This window comes from Stegostoma tigrinum, chromosome 8, assembly GCF_030684315.1.
Source record: "Stegostoma tigrinum isolate sSteTig4 chromosome 8, sSteTig4.hap1, whole genome shotgun sequence".
Classification (NCBI taxonomy): domain Eukaryota; kingdom Metazoa; phylum Chordata; class Chondrichthyes; order Orectolobiformes; family Stegostomatidae; genus Stegostoma; species Stegostoma tigrinum.
The window spans coordinates 100,177,601-100,191,722 of NC_081361.1; the positions used below are offsets into that span (position 1 = coordinate 100,177,601).

The 14,122-nt window shown below is 44.0% G+C and overlaps 1 protein-coding gene across 1 annotated transcript in view; it reads right to left on the reverse strand.

Moving 5' to 3' along the window:
• Positions 1 to 574: 574 nt before the first annotated feature.
• znhit6 (zinc finger HIT-type containing 6) overlaps positions 575 to 14,122 on the reverse strand; it is a 53,941-nt gene continuing 40,393 nt past the window's right edge. The window contains exons 8-10 of the mRNA XM_048539422.2: positions 13,107 to 13,187; positions 4,769 to 4,893; positions 575 to 818 (exon numbers count right to left, since the gene is read on the reverse strand). Coding sequence (XP_048395379.2) covers positions 700 to 818; positions 4,769 to 4,893; positions 13,107 to 13,187 — 325 coding nt within the window. The 3' untranslated portion in view covers positions 575 to 699. The remainder of the gene's footprint in view (positions 819 to 4,768; positions 4,894 to 13,106; positions 13,188 to 14,122) is intronic.

The following is a 14,122-nucleotide window of genomic DNA, read 5'->3' on the forward strand; positions in this document are numbered from 1 at the left end:
GAGGAAAGTTTAAGGGAGATATGCGTGGAAAGTTCTTTACACAGAGGGTGGTGGGTGCCTGGAACGCGTTGCCAGCGGAGGCGGTAGACACAGACACGTTAGCGTCTTTTAAGGTATATATGGACAGGTACACGGATGGGCAGGGAGCAAATGGATATAGACCCTTGGAAAATAGGCAACAGGTTTAGACAGAGGATCTGGATCAGCGTAGGCTTGGAGGGCCGAAGGGCCAGTTCCTGCGCTGTAATTTTCTTTGTTTTTTGGATTCTCGCCTTCCCAAGATTCTGCAGCTAAAGGAAGTAATTAAAAAACACTAATGTTTGAACTTTCAGCTTCATTTCTTTATTTTCCACTTAAAAACGAACAAGATCTCCATGTGTAACTTTTAACTGTTCTTAAGATTCTGTACCTCAGTACTTGTGCCCAAGATGGCCCTTGTGCAGTGACATTACACTTTTCATTGTACTCCTGTACTTTTCTACCCGAGGACACGTGACAGTAAAATCTAATGTAAGCCTGATATCAGTGCAAAAATATACACTTCAAGGGTGCTAAGGTAAAAAAAAATACAAGATTCTTGGTTAACAAATTTAATGTAAGAAATTAATTAAAATACAACCCTGGCATCAATGCGTAACATCCAACGAATACAGAGACTGATCCCACCCCAACAGTCTTAATTAAACAGGGAGGTCTTTGCTATTGGCAATGTGGATACACGGTGAGACGGGTTTCGGAACTGTCTTTGATCTCTCCTTCCTCCAGTGAACTCTCTGAGGAGGAGTCTGTACTGGTCTGAGCATCTTCATTTGAGTTTTCTTTTGTATGGGATATGGGGATTCGAAAAATGCACATTAAATAATGAGAAAAACTGCAAAGTAACAGATAATACACAAACAGACAGCTGACGCTGAACAAGGCAGATAACAGCTAATATTTAGAATCAAACACAATCTCTGTACGTGTAGCTTGTTAGGAATCGCATTGTTCGATAACTTGTTCCCGTGAAGCACCTTGCAGCACTTTATTAGGTCAAAGGCACTACATAAATGCAGGAGATACTGAGGGAGTGACACATTATTGAAGGTTCAGATAAATTCCCTTCTGAGGGATGTGGTACCACAGGTAAGGCTGGTGAATGTTGACCATCCCTAATTGCCCTTAAACTGAGTGGCTCTCCAGGCCATGTCAGAGGGCAGGTAGAAGTTGAAAACTATGTTGCTGTGGGTCAGGAATCACATGTTGGCCAGTCCAGATAAGGACAGCAGATTTCCTTCCCTAAAGTACATCAGTTAACCAGAGGAGGTTTTGCAGAAATTGATATGGATATGAGGTAATTGGGATCAGAGAGCCCCGGCTCCAGGATAACCAAGGATGGCATCTCAATATCCAGGGTTATTCAGTTTTCAGGAAAGACAAAGGAAAGGGAGGTGGGATTGAATAAACTAGTTAAGGAGAGGCTTAACACAATATTAAAAGGAGGATATCAGCCTGGACTTATAGAATTGGTATGGGTGGAGCTGCAGAATGCCAAAGGGAAAAAGACAACAGTGGGAGTTGTGTACAGACCACTAAACAGTAATTGTGATGTTGGGTGCTGTATCAAATAGAAGGTTAGAGATGCACGCAGTAAGGGTACAGCAGTTATTATAGGTGGTTTCAATCTACCTATTGAATGGACTAACCAGAAGGAGGATTTCCTGGAATATATGAGGAATGGTTTCCTCAACCACTATGTCAAGGAACCAACTAGAGTGTATGCCATCCTAGACTGGGTATTGAGCAATGGGAGAAGATTAATTAGCAGCATTGTGATGTAAGATCCTTTGGGGAAGAGTGACCATAATATGGTAGAATTCTTCATCAAGATAGAGAGTGACACAAGTAAATCTGAAACTCGGGTCCTGAGCTGAAAGAAAGTTAATGTCAATGGTATGAAGCGTGCATTGGCTGGGCTAAGCTGGTCAAGGATGCTTGAGGTCTTTACGGTGGATAGGCAACAGACATTTAAAGAACATATGGACGAACTTCAACAATTATACATCCCTGTCTGGCATAAGAGGAAAACAGGGAAGGTGGCTCAACCATGGCTAACAAGGGAAATCAGGGACAGTGTTAAAGCCAAAGACAAGGCATATACATTGGCCAGAGAAAACAGCACTGGAAGAACTGAGAAATTTTAAATTCAGCAGGGGAGGATAAAAGGTATAATTCAGAAAGGGAAAATAAAATAGGAAAGTAAGCGTGTGGATAAAATAAAAACTTACTGCAAAAGCTTCTATAGATATATGAAAGGAAAAAGACTGGTAAAGCCAAATGTAGGTCCCTTGCAGTTAGAATCAGGTGAATTCATAATAGACAACAAACAGATGGCAGACCAGTTGAACAATAATTTAGATCTGTCTTCACTGTGGAAAACGCAAATAATCTTCAGGAAATACTCGGGACAGAGGGTCCAGCAGGAAGGAGGAACTGAAGGAAATCCTTATTAGTTAGGAAATGATACTGGGGAAATTGATGGGATTAAAACCTGGTAAGTCCCCAGGCCTGATGCTCTGCATCCCGGAGTACTTGAGGAAGTGACCCTGGAAAGAGAGGATGCATTGGTGATTATTTTCCAATATTCTGTAGACTCTGGAAGAGTTCCAATGGACTGGAGGATAGCTAATGTAACTCTACTCTTTAAAAGGAGGGGATATTGGGCAAGTCTAGAATTAGGGTCACAGTCTAAGAATAAGGGGTAAGCTGTCCAGGACTCAGAGGAGGAGGAATTTCTTCACTCAGAGTTGTGAACCAGTGGAATTCTCTCCCACAGGAAGCTGTCAGGGCCAGTTAATTAGAAATATTCTAGAGGGCGCTGGATGTGGTTCTTGTGGCTCAAGGGATTGGGGGTATGGGGAAGAGGGCAGGAATGGCATACTGAGATTGCATGATCAGCCATGATCATACTGAATGGTCGTGCAAGTTCAAGGGTCGAATGGCCTACTCCTGCACTTATTTTCTGTGTTTCTTTGATATAGTCATGGAGAGGAGCTCCTATCTCAGCTTTTATGATTTAAAGTTAAATGTTCCCAGTTCCCACTGAGGGACTGGAGTCTGTGACTCAAGCCATTCAGATCAGTCTATCAATTACTAGCCCAGTGACATTCCCACTGTGCCACCATCTCCCCCAGATATATCCCAGGCATACTGCCCATGTCTTCTGGTGAACGTAGACATGTGTGTGGCAGGAGTGGAGGCTTCTACAGTCTTTAAACAGCCACCAGAGAAGCAGATCACCCAGATAATGTTCCAATTTTTTGTTTTACTTTGGGCAAACTTTTGACATGTGAAATGGTGAGTGTGCCTACTAGTGTACTCCTGGACACTTGGGAGTATGTCAGTTTGAGAAAATCTGGAGAAACAGCGACTAGGGATGGCAATAAACTCTGGTCCAGCAGGCAATGCCCACACACACAGCCGAATGAATTGAACAAAATAAACATAGACCAGACTGTACTAAAGTATAATAAAATGTGAGGCTGGATGAACACAGCGGGCCCAGCAGCATCTCAGGAGCACAAAAGCTGACGTTTTGGGCCTAGACCCTTCATCAGAGAGGGGGATGGGGTGAGGGTTCACCCCATCCCTCTCTCTGATGAAGGGTCTAGGCCCGAAACGTCAGCTTTTGTGCTCCTGAGATGCTGCTGGGCCTGCTGTGTTCATCCAGCCTCACATTTTATTATCTTGGATTCTCCAGCATCTGCAGTTCCCATTATCACTGTACTAAATTATAAACACATTTCATAGAGTCAGAAGTCTCACATCAGGTTATAGTCCAACAGGTTATGTGAAATCACGAAAGCGCATGCGCTCCAAAAACTTGTGATTTCAAATAAACCTGTTGGACTATAACCTGGTGTCATGAGATTTCTGACCCTGTCCATCCCAGTCCAACACTGGCGCCTCCACACCCTGAAATTTCATATGAGCTTACAGCGATAAAAGCAGAAAAGAAACTATTTGAAAAGCCACCTCATCGATCTTAACCTACTTTTGCCACAGTCCTGCAACATTTTTTTTCCAATTTCCAATTCCCCTTTGAAAGGTTATTATTGAAACTGCTCTTTCAGACAGCACATTCCCGATCATGCTGATTCTCCACAAATAATCAGCTCTCCTCTCATTGTTTTATCAATCACCTTCAATTTACCTCCCTCTGATTACTGACCCTCCTGCTGCTCGGAACATCTTTTTCACTCTTCCAAATTATTTCAAGATTTTAAGTATCTTGATTAAATCTCTCTGAGCTTCTCTGCTCCAGGGAGAACAATCCCAGTTTCTTCAGTCTCTCTACATTCACTCAGGTCCCTCATTCCTGCTGCCATTCCAGTAAATCTCTTCCACACCCTCTCCAAGACCCTGAAATCCTTCGCATAGAGCAGGGTCAAGGATTGGACTCAATCCTTGAGCTGGGGCCCATGAGGCTTTATGAAAGGCCCTCACACTCCCACTTCCCCCATCCTCCCCCATGGAAATCTGCATTAAAAACTCCAGGTCTCTCACTCCCTGAAATAAAAATATTTACAGCTGCAGAAACTCAGCAAGTTTGGCAGCATGTGGAGAGACAGAATAATAGTTAATGCTTTGAGTCCAATGTCTGACTTCTTTAGAACTGTCCCCTCTAGCACTCTGTTTAAAACTGAAGCACTTGTTTTAGGTTGCACAGCTCGCTCTGCCATAATGCAATATCATGTTTGTGGGGAGTTTTTAAATTGAGACAACTTACCATCACTGAGTAACTTATAATCTGGAGAGTTCATTTTCAAAACTATGTGTAATACAGGGTATTCAATAATCGTTTTGTGGCTCAGGTTTTCTGTGAGACTTTGAGCTGAATACAGCTCGTAATACCTGAAAAATAAAGTTTACAATTACTTAAAAACTGCAAAAGTATATTGCAATTTCTGAAAGAGAATCCCATTTTGCAGATTAAGGCATTATTTACAACAGCTTTTTGTATTATTTATTCACAGGATGGGATTATTTTATAAATAAACAGCTTTATGGTCACGTATACAAATGCCAGCTATTTTTGTTCCACATGTTTAAGAAAAACCGAATGAAATTCTTGAAGTGACCTGGTGGGATTTAAAGTCACGATTCCTGGAATACTGGTCCACACCTTTAAAGGCAGGAAAGTGGAGCTGAGGATTATCAGATCAGTGATGATCTCATTGAATGGTGGAGGAGACTTGATGGGCCTATTTCTACTCATGTGTCTTATGGTCTTATGACTACTTGTGCAATAACACAGCCATTATGCTATGATCTCCTCAGTAACAGCGACTTTTACAGATAGCACATCTGACAGGACAGGCCTACCTTAAAAAAATTTGTACTTCTTCCCAAAATTTTGCTCCAATTTTCTGAATGTAAAACAAAATTCATGCTGTTGTGTCCATTCCTAGTTGTCCCCTTGAGGTGGGGGTGAGCTGCCTTCTTGAACCACTGCAAGCCATGTGCTGTAGGCAGGCCCACAATACCCTTAGGGAGAGAGTCCAGAGGACAGTTAAGAGTCAACCACATTGTTGAGAGTTTGGAGTCACATGGACCAGATGCGCGTTTCCTTCCCTTAAAGGGGCATTAGTGATCGACTATCCTAACAATTGACAATGGTTTCATGGTCATCATTGGTTGCTGAATTCCAAAATTTTATTAAATTCAAATTCCACTATCTACAGTGGCGGGATTTGAACCTGGGTCCCGAAAACATTATCCCGGTTTCTAGAAAAACAGTCTAGGTCATATCCTCCCCTAATATTTAACTTCCAAATTAAAATACACTCAATATTGAGATTTGGGGGTTACCCAAATGCACAAAAAAATTTCCTTCAACGATGATACAGAACACCAGACAATTGGTAAGTTGGAAATGAGGCAGGAAATGTTCCCTGGTCTTTTTTTTCTCAGTATAAACAAACACATGATAAAGTCTGAAAACCCAAAGAACTGCGGATGCTGTAAATCAGGAACAAAAACAGAAGTTGCTGGAAAAGCTCAGCAGATCTGGCAGCACCTGCAAAGAGAAAATCAGAGTTAATGTTTCGGGTCTGGTGACCCTTCCTCAGAACTCTCCGGATCTGAAACATTAGAGTAAAAGGAAGACCTTTTCGAACTTCAGCCAGAGAGTGGTGAATCTATGGAATTCACTGTGGAGGCCAGGTCATGGAGTACATTTAATACAGAATTAGATAGGTTCTTAATTATCAAAGGGATCAAGGGTTGTGGGGAGAAAGCAGGAGAATGGGGGTGAAGAACTTATTAGCCATGATTGAATGGCGGAGCAGACTCGAAGGGCCGAATGGGCTAATTTCTGCTCCTATGTCTTATTTACTCTACTAACTCTTGATTTTTCTTCACAGATGGTGCCAGACCTGTTGAGCTTTTGAAGCAACTTCTGTGCAAGATAAAGTCTAGTCGTGGAAGCTGACAAACCATACTCCAAAAGGAATGGAAAGGACAGTCAGCTTATCCCAATTTGGGAGTTTTACAAGGTGTCTCTTGTACAGTTTCCACTGATTGGTTTTTGAATTCTGCTGCTCATCCAAACAACTGCTCCAAATAGTACTGCGCTGATAACTGGAAGCTGTGATCGAGATAAATACCACCCTCGGAAAGTGATGACTAACACTATAATACGCATGAGGTCACCAACACTGACCATGCTCAGCTGAAGACACGCTTTACTCATGAAACAAAAATGCACAGACTGACATTTCTTCTGTTAAAAGAAAAACGACGGAAGGAAACCAAATATATACTCAAAGTCTGTGAAATGGATATGGTAACAGGAACCAAGGATCAGGCAGACCAGCACTCACAAATCATTCAAACGTTAACAAATGAAATACAGCCTTTGGAATGTGCCGCCTGCAGATTTCGTCAATCCTGTCTCAATAAGGAATCCAAGGGGGACAGAGCGTCTCAGTGAGGGGGCAGGCAGGTCTTGCTGGATTAAACGTAGAATCCTTAACAAGATTTAAGAAGAGATTCTCCAGAATATTCCCTTTACTTTTTGGCCCTGGTTTCCGTGCCACACTCAGGAGAGCACAAGGTGTTTTAAACATTTGTTCATTGGACATGGGCATTGCCGGTTGGGCCAGCATTGATTACTCAACCCTAGTTGCCCTTTGAGAAGAGGGTGATGAGCTGCCTTCCTGAAACACTGCAGTCCATGTGTTGCAGGTTTCTTTTTTAAAAATTAATTAACAGGATGAGGGCATTGCTGGCTCGGCAGCATTTATTGCCCATCAGTAATTACCCATTGGGCAGCTCATAGTCAACCACATTGCTGTGGGTCTGCAGTCACACGTAGGCCAGACCAGGTAAGGATGGCAGTTTCCTTCCCTAAAGGACATTAGTGAACCAGATGGGTTTTTCTACCAATCAATAATGGTTTCATGGCCACCATTAGTCTCTTATTTCCAAATATTTATTGAATTCAAATTCCACAATCTGCCATGGTGAGATTCGAGCCGGAGTCCCCAGAGCATTATGTGGGTCTCTGGATTAACAGTGCAGCGATAATGCCACTAGGTCATCACTTCCCCTGTGGTAGACCCACAATCCAGGATCTCAGCTATCTGGAGGGAGGACTGGAAGGAGGAGAGATGAAGAAAAGCCTCAGTGGACTAAGCCTGGGAAATTCTCTTTTCCGGAGAGCGATGGTGGGTCACCCAATGTACTCAAGGCTGACTCACTGAAGACTTCCAATTGGCAGGGCACAAACTGGAAAAATGGGGTTGAGGCTACAATCCAATCAGCCCAGGGTCGTTTCGGAGATGGGGCTGGCACAGAGGGTTGAATAGCCTACTCCTCCTAACGCATATGTTTGTAATTATTAAACAGAAACTGCTCTTCTCGACTCTGTGATATTCATTTGTACATATGCACATTCCAGCTTTAACCTTTCTGTGCTGATTTACTATGGTTTTAATATATTTCATACAGAAAATGAGAGATTAGGCCATTCAGCTCTTCAAGCCTGATCCACCATTCAACAGGGCCTATGGCCGATATCTAACTCAGTCCTGTTTCCGCTTTCACCCCATGCCCTAATAATCTATCTCCTTCATTGAAACATTTGTGCTTTGGCCTCATCTGCTTTCTGTAGCAGTGAACTTCACAGGCTCACCACCCTCTAGGTGAAGCCATTTCTCCTCATTTCAGTGCTAAATGGCCCACCTGTATCCTTACACTGTATCCCCCTGGTTATGGACACGGGAGCATCGGGAACATCCTTCCTGTGGTTACTCTGTCTCGTCCCGTTCAGGTAGAAGCCCTTGGTGAATGTTTACATTTCACCGCTCCCTATCTCTGGAATCTCCTCCAGGTCCCCCAGTGTTACCAACATTTCCTTGCTCCCTCAATTCTTTCTGTCTTGCGCATCCCTGATTTTGACTGCCATTAGCGGTTGTTCCGCCTGGGCCCTAAACTCCTGAATCTCCTCCCTAAAGTCCAACTTACTCCAAACTTTAAGATGATCCTTAAAACCAATGCCTACAATCAAGCTTATGACAAACACTCCTCTGCAGCGATAGAACATAGAACAGTACAGTACAGGCCCTTCGGCCCACGATGCTGTGCTGACCAATTATCCTACTAAAATCAATCTACCCTACATACTCTACATTTTACTATCCTCCATGTGCCTATCCAAGAGTTGCTTAAAAGTGTCTAAAGTTTCTGATGTTTGATAACACTGAAGTCCAGTATTTAAACGTTACTTAAGTGTCCCTGCTGTAATCTCAGAAATGCAGTCAAAAATTTCCTAAAGTCCATGAGTTATTCTCAAAGTTCTGTGCCTCTCAATTTGGGCACAAGTTTCAATTAAAAAAAACTCTTACTTTGATGACAAGGCTGAAATAATAAATCCAATTGCTGTGAGAGCTATGATCTCAGGGTCATTGAGGATAATAAACGTCATGGAGAAATCTCACTGGGCATTGTGACACCAAACCAATGTCCTGCCCTTGAAATTCCTGCAGAATCTTGGCTCACAGCGTAGAAGCAATTTACTGTAGTTGCTGGAATCTGTACTGAAAACAATAAATGTTGGGGATCACAGGGAGTCAGGCAGCATCCACAGAGAGAGCAAGCTAACGTTTCACATCTATATGGCTTCAGAGCTGATGTGAAGTGAGAAGGGGACAGCGTTTATGCTATTAGTTTTGGGGAGCGGGGGGAGGGCACCACAGGGGTTGTACATGTAGGGTGCTGGTGGAGAAAAGATGTGGATTGTTCAGATTAAGTGATTGGAATCTGAGAATGGCAGAACTATGGTGTGTCTCCAGCCAGACTTGAAAGGGCAGTAACTGGGATGTTGGGAGCAGAGGACATGATAAAAATCTAAAAGGGAAGAAATGGCTCACCAATTAAAGGTGTTGAAATCGATATTAAGTGCAGAAGGCTATAAAGTGCCTAGTCTCAAGATGAGATGTTTTTCCTCCAGTTTGAGCTGTGATTCACTGGAACACTGCAGCATGTCGAGAACAGGCACGTGGGCACAGCTCACAGCATACTGGTAGCCCCTGGTGGCTGGGACAGTGAATGAACAAAGGTCCACAGAAATCAGGGAGAAATTGACAGGACTGGAAACAAAAGTGCTGGCCATCACAGCGAGTCAGGCAGCGTCTATGGAGAGACAGCAAGCTCATGTCGAGTTTAGATCACTCTGCAGTGAAGACAGGACCCTGTAAACAGGGCCGGGCCCAGCCTGCAGTCCTCCCTTCACATGGGCTGACCGAGCTGTTGCTATCCCCCAGCAAGTTCTTTCTCACTTTATGGAAACTGCTTATATTCCCCCTCACCACCATCTCCCCTCTTCCCTCAAACATCTATATCACCCATTTCTCTTGGTTTCCAAAGCTCTGGACCAATTCCTAATCTCAGGAGCCAACAGTAAAAAACCAGGCGCTGATTAGCATATCACTGCACGTGGCATCTTGCTGTGTGCCACTAGAAAACAACTTTAAGTCCTTTATTCTTTCGGGGGACGTGGAGTTATGACACACCTCTGGCACAGGAGGGCCTGGAACTGGGCATGTCTGATCCACTGATCAGGGAATAAGGCCTGCACTACAGAGCACCACCCCCCATTCCAAACAGCCTTTTAACAGAGCAGCTTGCTTGGCCAGTTCAGAGACCACCACATTGCTGTGGGTCTGGAGTCACGTATAAACCAGACCAGGTAAGGTTGGCAGATTTCCCTCCCTGAAGGGCATGAATGAACCAGATGGGTTTTACAGTCATGGAACCACAATTGCACATTTATTCAAATTAATTCAGCTTCAACAGTAGGATTTAAGCACATGTCCCCTGCACTTTATCCAAGGTCTCTGGGTTCCCCGCCTATTGACATTACCACAAATGTGACTGTCCCCCCCTCTCAGTGACACCACTTAGGGGCAGATGTAGACCATTTAGCTCTTTTGGTCAACTAAATTATAGCAGCGCCAAGAATCAAACAAACACTTCGAACACACCAATTCTTTCCCTTCCAGATTTTCAGGGAATCACACGGTAAGAGGCCATTCACCACACTATGTTGATATCTCAGTGAAACAGTGGTCCTACTCATATTCGCACACCCGCCCTCCAACCCTCACTTTCTGTTACTATTCCGGAACAACATTTTTTAAATTCTTTATTCATTCACGGGATGCGGGTGTCACTGACCAGGCAGCATTTAATGCCTATCCCTAATTGCCCAGAGGGCAGTTAAGAGTCAACCACATTGCTGAGAGTCTGGAGTCACATGTAGGCGAGACCAGGTAAGGATGGCAGTTTCCTCCCCTAACGGATGTTAGTGAACCAGGTGGGTTTTTCCAAAAATTGCTAATGGTTTCATGATCATCATTAGACTCTTAATTTTAGATAATTATTGAATTCAAATTCCACCATCTGCCATGACGGGATTCAAATCTGGGCCCTCAGAACATTCTCTGGGTCTCTGCATTAACAGTCCAACGATAATACCACGTGGCCATCGCCTTCCCTCCTCTCCTCTAGCTTTTCCTGACAGTTTTAAATCCGAGTCCTTGGATTGAATCTGCTGTCTGGAACAATAATTCTGGGAACATCCAGGGTAATACAAGGAGGTGTGCAAACTCAGCTCCACTTCCAGTTCAGTCCCAAACAGAACGTGAAAAGTGCTTGCTTCAAATGGTCAATTAAGATAGCTAACTCGCTCACCCCTTTTGACAAACCGATTAAGGAAAATAGAGGCTTTTGGTCGTTAAGAGAGCAAAGCTGGGCAAAGGCATTTTGTTTTGTGGCTCAGTGGAGACCTCTGTTGGTGTCAAGGGTGCAGTTACAACCAGCAAGAATAAATCCAACCGGTGATGCAGTTTGACCCACAGTCTCCAAGCCCAAAATAGCCGATGGCTAGCACTGAGGGAGGCTCTGGGTCTTTACAGAAAGAAAACAACTGTTAAGGTAATGGGCAAAACAAAAGGGTAACAAGTGGCTCGAGGAAAACCAGTCTGTAGATATGCTGGAACGTATCACCTCAAATTTTGCAAGATACGGCAAACCACAAAACAGACTTTGACAAGAAAATGGGTACTGACCCTCCGGCAGCGCGGCGCTCCCTCAGCGCTGACCCTCCGGCAGCGCGGCGCTCCCTCAGCGCTGACCCTCCGGCAGTGCGGCGCTCCCTCAGCGCTGACCCTCCGGCAGCGCGGCGCTCCCTCAGCGCTGACCCTCCGGCAGCGCGGCGCTCCCTCTGATTGGAGCTCAGAGCCCGGCCACTCAGCACAGTACCATCTCCTGGTGCATACTCCTATGTCCCATGTGGATTAAGATGCTGAAGGTCATTGAGTGAGAATGTGTTTGGAAGTCTGTTCTGCTGGAACACGACATTGTGAATGAGGTGAGGCCTCTGGCCCATCTCCCGCCATTACCTCATGAGCTTTCTAACAAATTCCTGGCATCACAAAAGCCAAAACACATATTGAAACAGTTAGTGTCATGGCAAAGGCCACCTCCCACCGACACCCCCAGAGACAGCTTCTGGGTTGACTCTTTGGCTCATGTGTAAGTTGCTCTCAGTAAAATCTACACATTTGGCCCTGACCCACAAGTTCAACATCCCAACTGAGTTACACACATTATTCTCAAGGTCTCTGTGAGCTCAATGTCACTTTTATATAATCTTACTGACGTGTTTCATTCTGTTGTGCCTTTGCTAGCTCAGTGAAAGACCTATCTAGCCTCCAAACATTTTTCCTAATTGCACTGTGAACACTTCCTATCCCATTACGTCTCCGATTTCCTTTTGCAAGTAATGATTGAATCTGCTCCCACCGCCACATTCCAGATCCCAACAAGTCTGTGTAAAACAACGCCCCCCCCCCCAACCCCTCCCCTCCCCCACCCCCCCACACACACCCAGTCTTCCCCTCTGGGACTTTTCCCAATTCCCTTCAATCAGTCTCCACTGAGCCTCCTGCCCCTGGAAACACTTTCTCCTGATTTACTCGATTGTGATTTTGAACACCTCAAATAAACCCCCCCTAATGTTTTAGCCCAGCTTCAGCACATGACTTTTCTAGGAGGCCAGCTCAATCTGGATACAGGCAGCATCACAGCGTGTGGACAGAGCGAGGCATTAGCCTGGCTATGCTCCTGGTCCCAAGTGTTGACAGGTTCATGGTTTCAGTAGAACAAGGGATGGGGTGCTTAAAGGAAATAAAATTGCAGGGCTTTCGAATCAAATAAGGGACTGGCATAGACTCAGTGGGCCAAATGGCCTCCTTCAGTGTCATAAATGACTAAGATTAATGAGTCAAATCTTGCTCATAGTGAACACCGACTGCACTGAGGGTGGGCTCACTGAAGTGTGCTGGAGGTTCATTCAGACACAGGTTCCACTGATTTGAAAAGAAACAATTGCAGGGTGATAGGAAAAAGCAGAGGAGTGGGGCCAGCTGAGTTGCCTGTGTAGAGAGCTAGTATGGAATGACATACTGAATGGCCTTCATCGAGACATAAACATTCTGTGATTCACTCCGTGACTGAATATCAGTAAAATCCAGCCAGTCATTGATCTGTTCTCCATTTACCTGATCGAGTTGTGTTTCTGATTTTCGACCTTCATGAAGATTCTTAATTCACTGAGAGAAACCACTGTATAAATCTTCAGCCTGTAAAATAAAACAGAGAGCAGGAACACAGTATCAGGCACTGACTACTGGAAAAAACACACAGAAATACCAAGGAGCTAAAAGAGCAGCCTGTGTGGAGAGAGACAGAGCTCAGGTTACATCACAGATAATAAAATGTGGAGCTGGATGAACACAGCAGGCCAAGCAGCATCTCAAGAGCACAAAAGCTGACGTTTCAGGCCTAGACCCTTCATCAGAGAGGTTACATCTCAGGTTACATCACAGTTGGACTGGTCAACGTGAAACAGGACATAACTCTGTCTCTCTCTCTCTCTCTCTGCACAGACACAGCTCGAGTCAACAAATCTCAGTGACTAGCATTGAGCAGCTGCTGTCCTCTATTTTCTAACTTTCAAATCCTGAAAAACTGTCAATGCTCAAAACAATTGCTTGTTATGAAATTAAAACATTAATAATTTTACATGGCTGAATTTTAAATATATACATATGTATATTTTCAATATACTCTGAGAGCCATAAATTTCAAAAGCGTACTTCAATTCTTATTTTTCCTTCATATCCACTCTGTTGCACAGAAGATACAAAATCTTAAACACACAAACCAATAGATTCAATAAAAGCTTCGTTCCCGCTGTTATTAGACTTCTGAATGTACCTCTCCAATTTGAAATTTAATGTCGATCTCGCTCTCTGTGCGCCTTCTCTGCAGCTGTAACATTGTATTCCTTGCTCTGTTCTATTACCCTAACGCACTTTCTATGGTATGATCTGCCTGTACTGCACGCAAAACAAAACTTTTCACTGTAACTAGGTACGTGACAAAAAGATAAAGCTAAACATGGTCTCTCACCCCCTTCCTAGCTCCATGACCTCCTTCAGTATAGAAATCTCAGATCTCTGTACTGCTCCAGATTTGTTCAATTCTCTAAATGGTGCAGGAAGTGGTTTAGTGG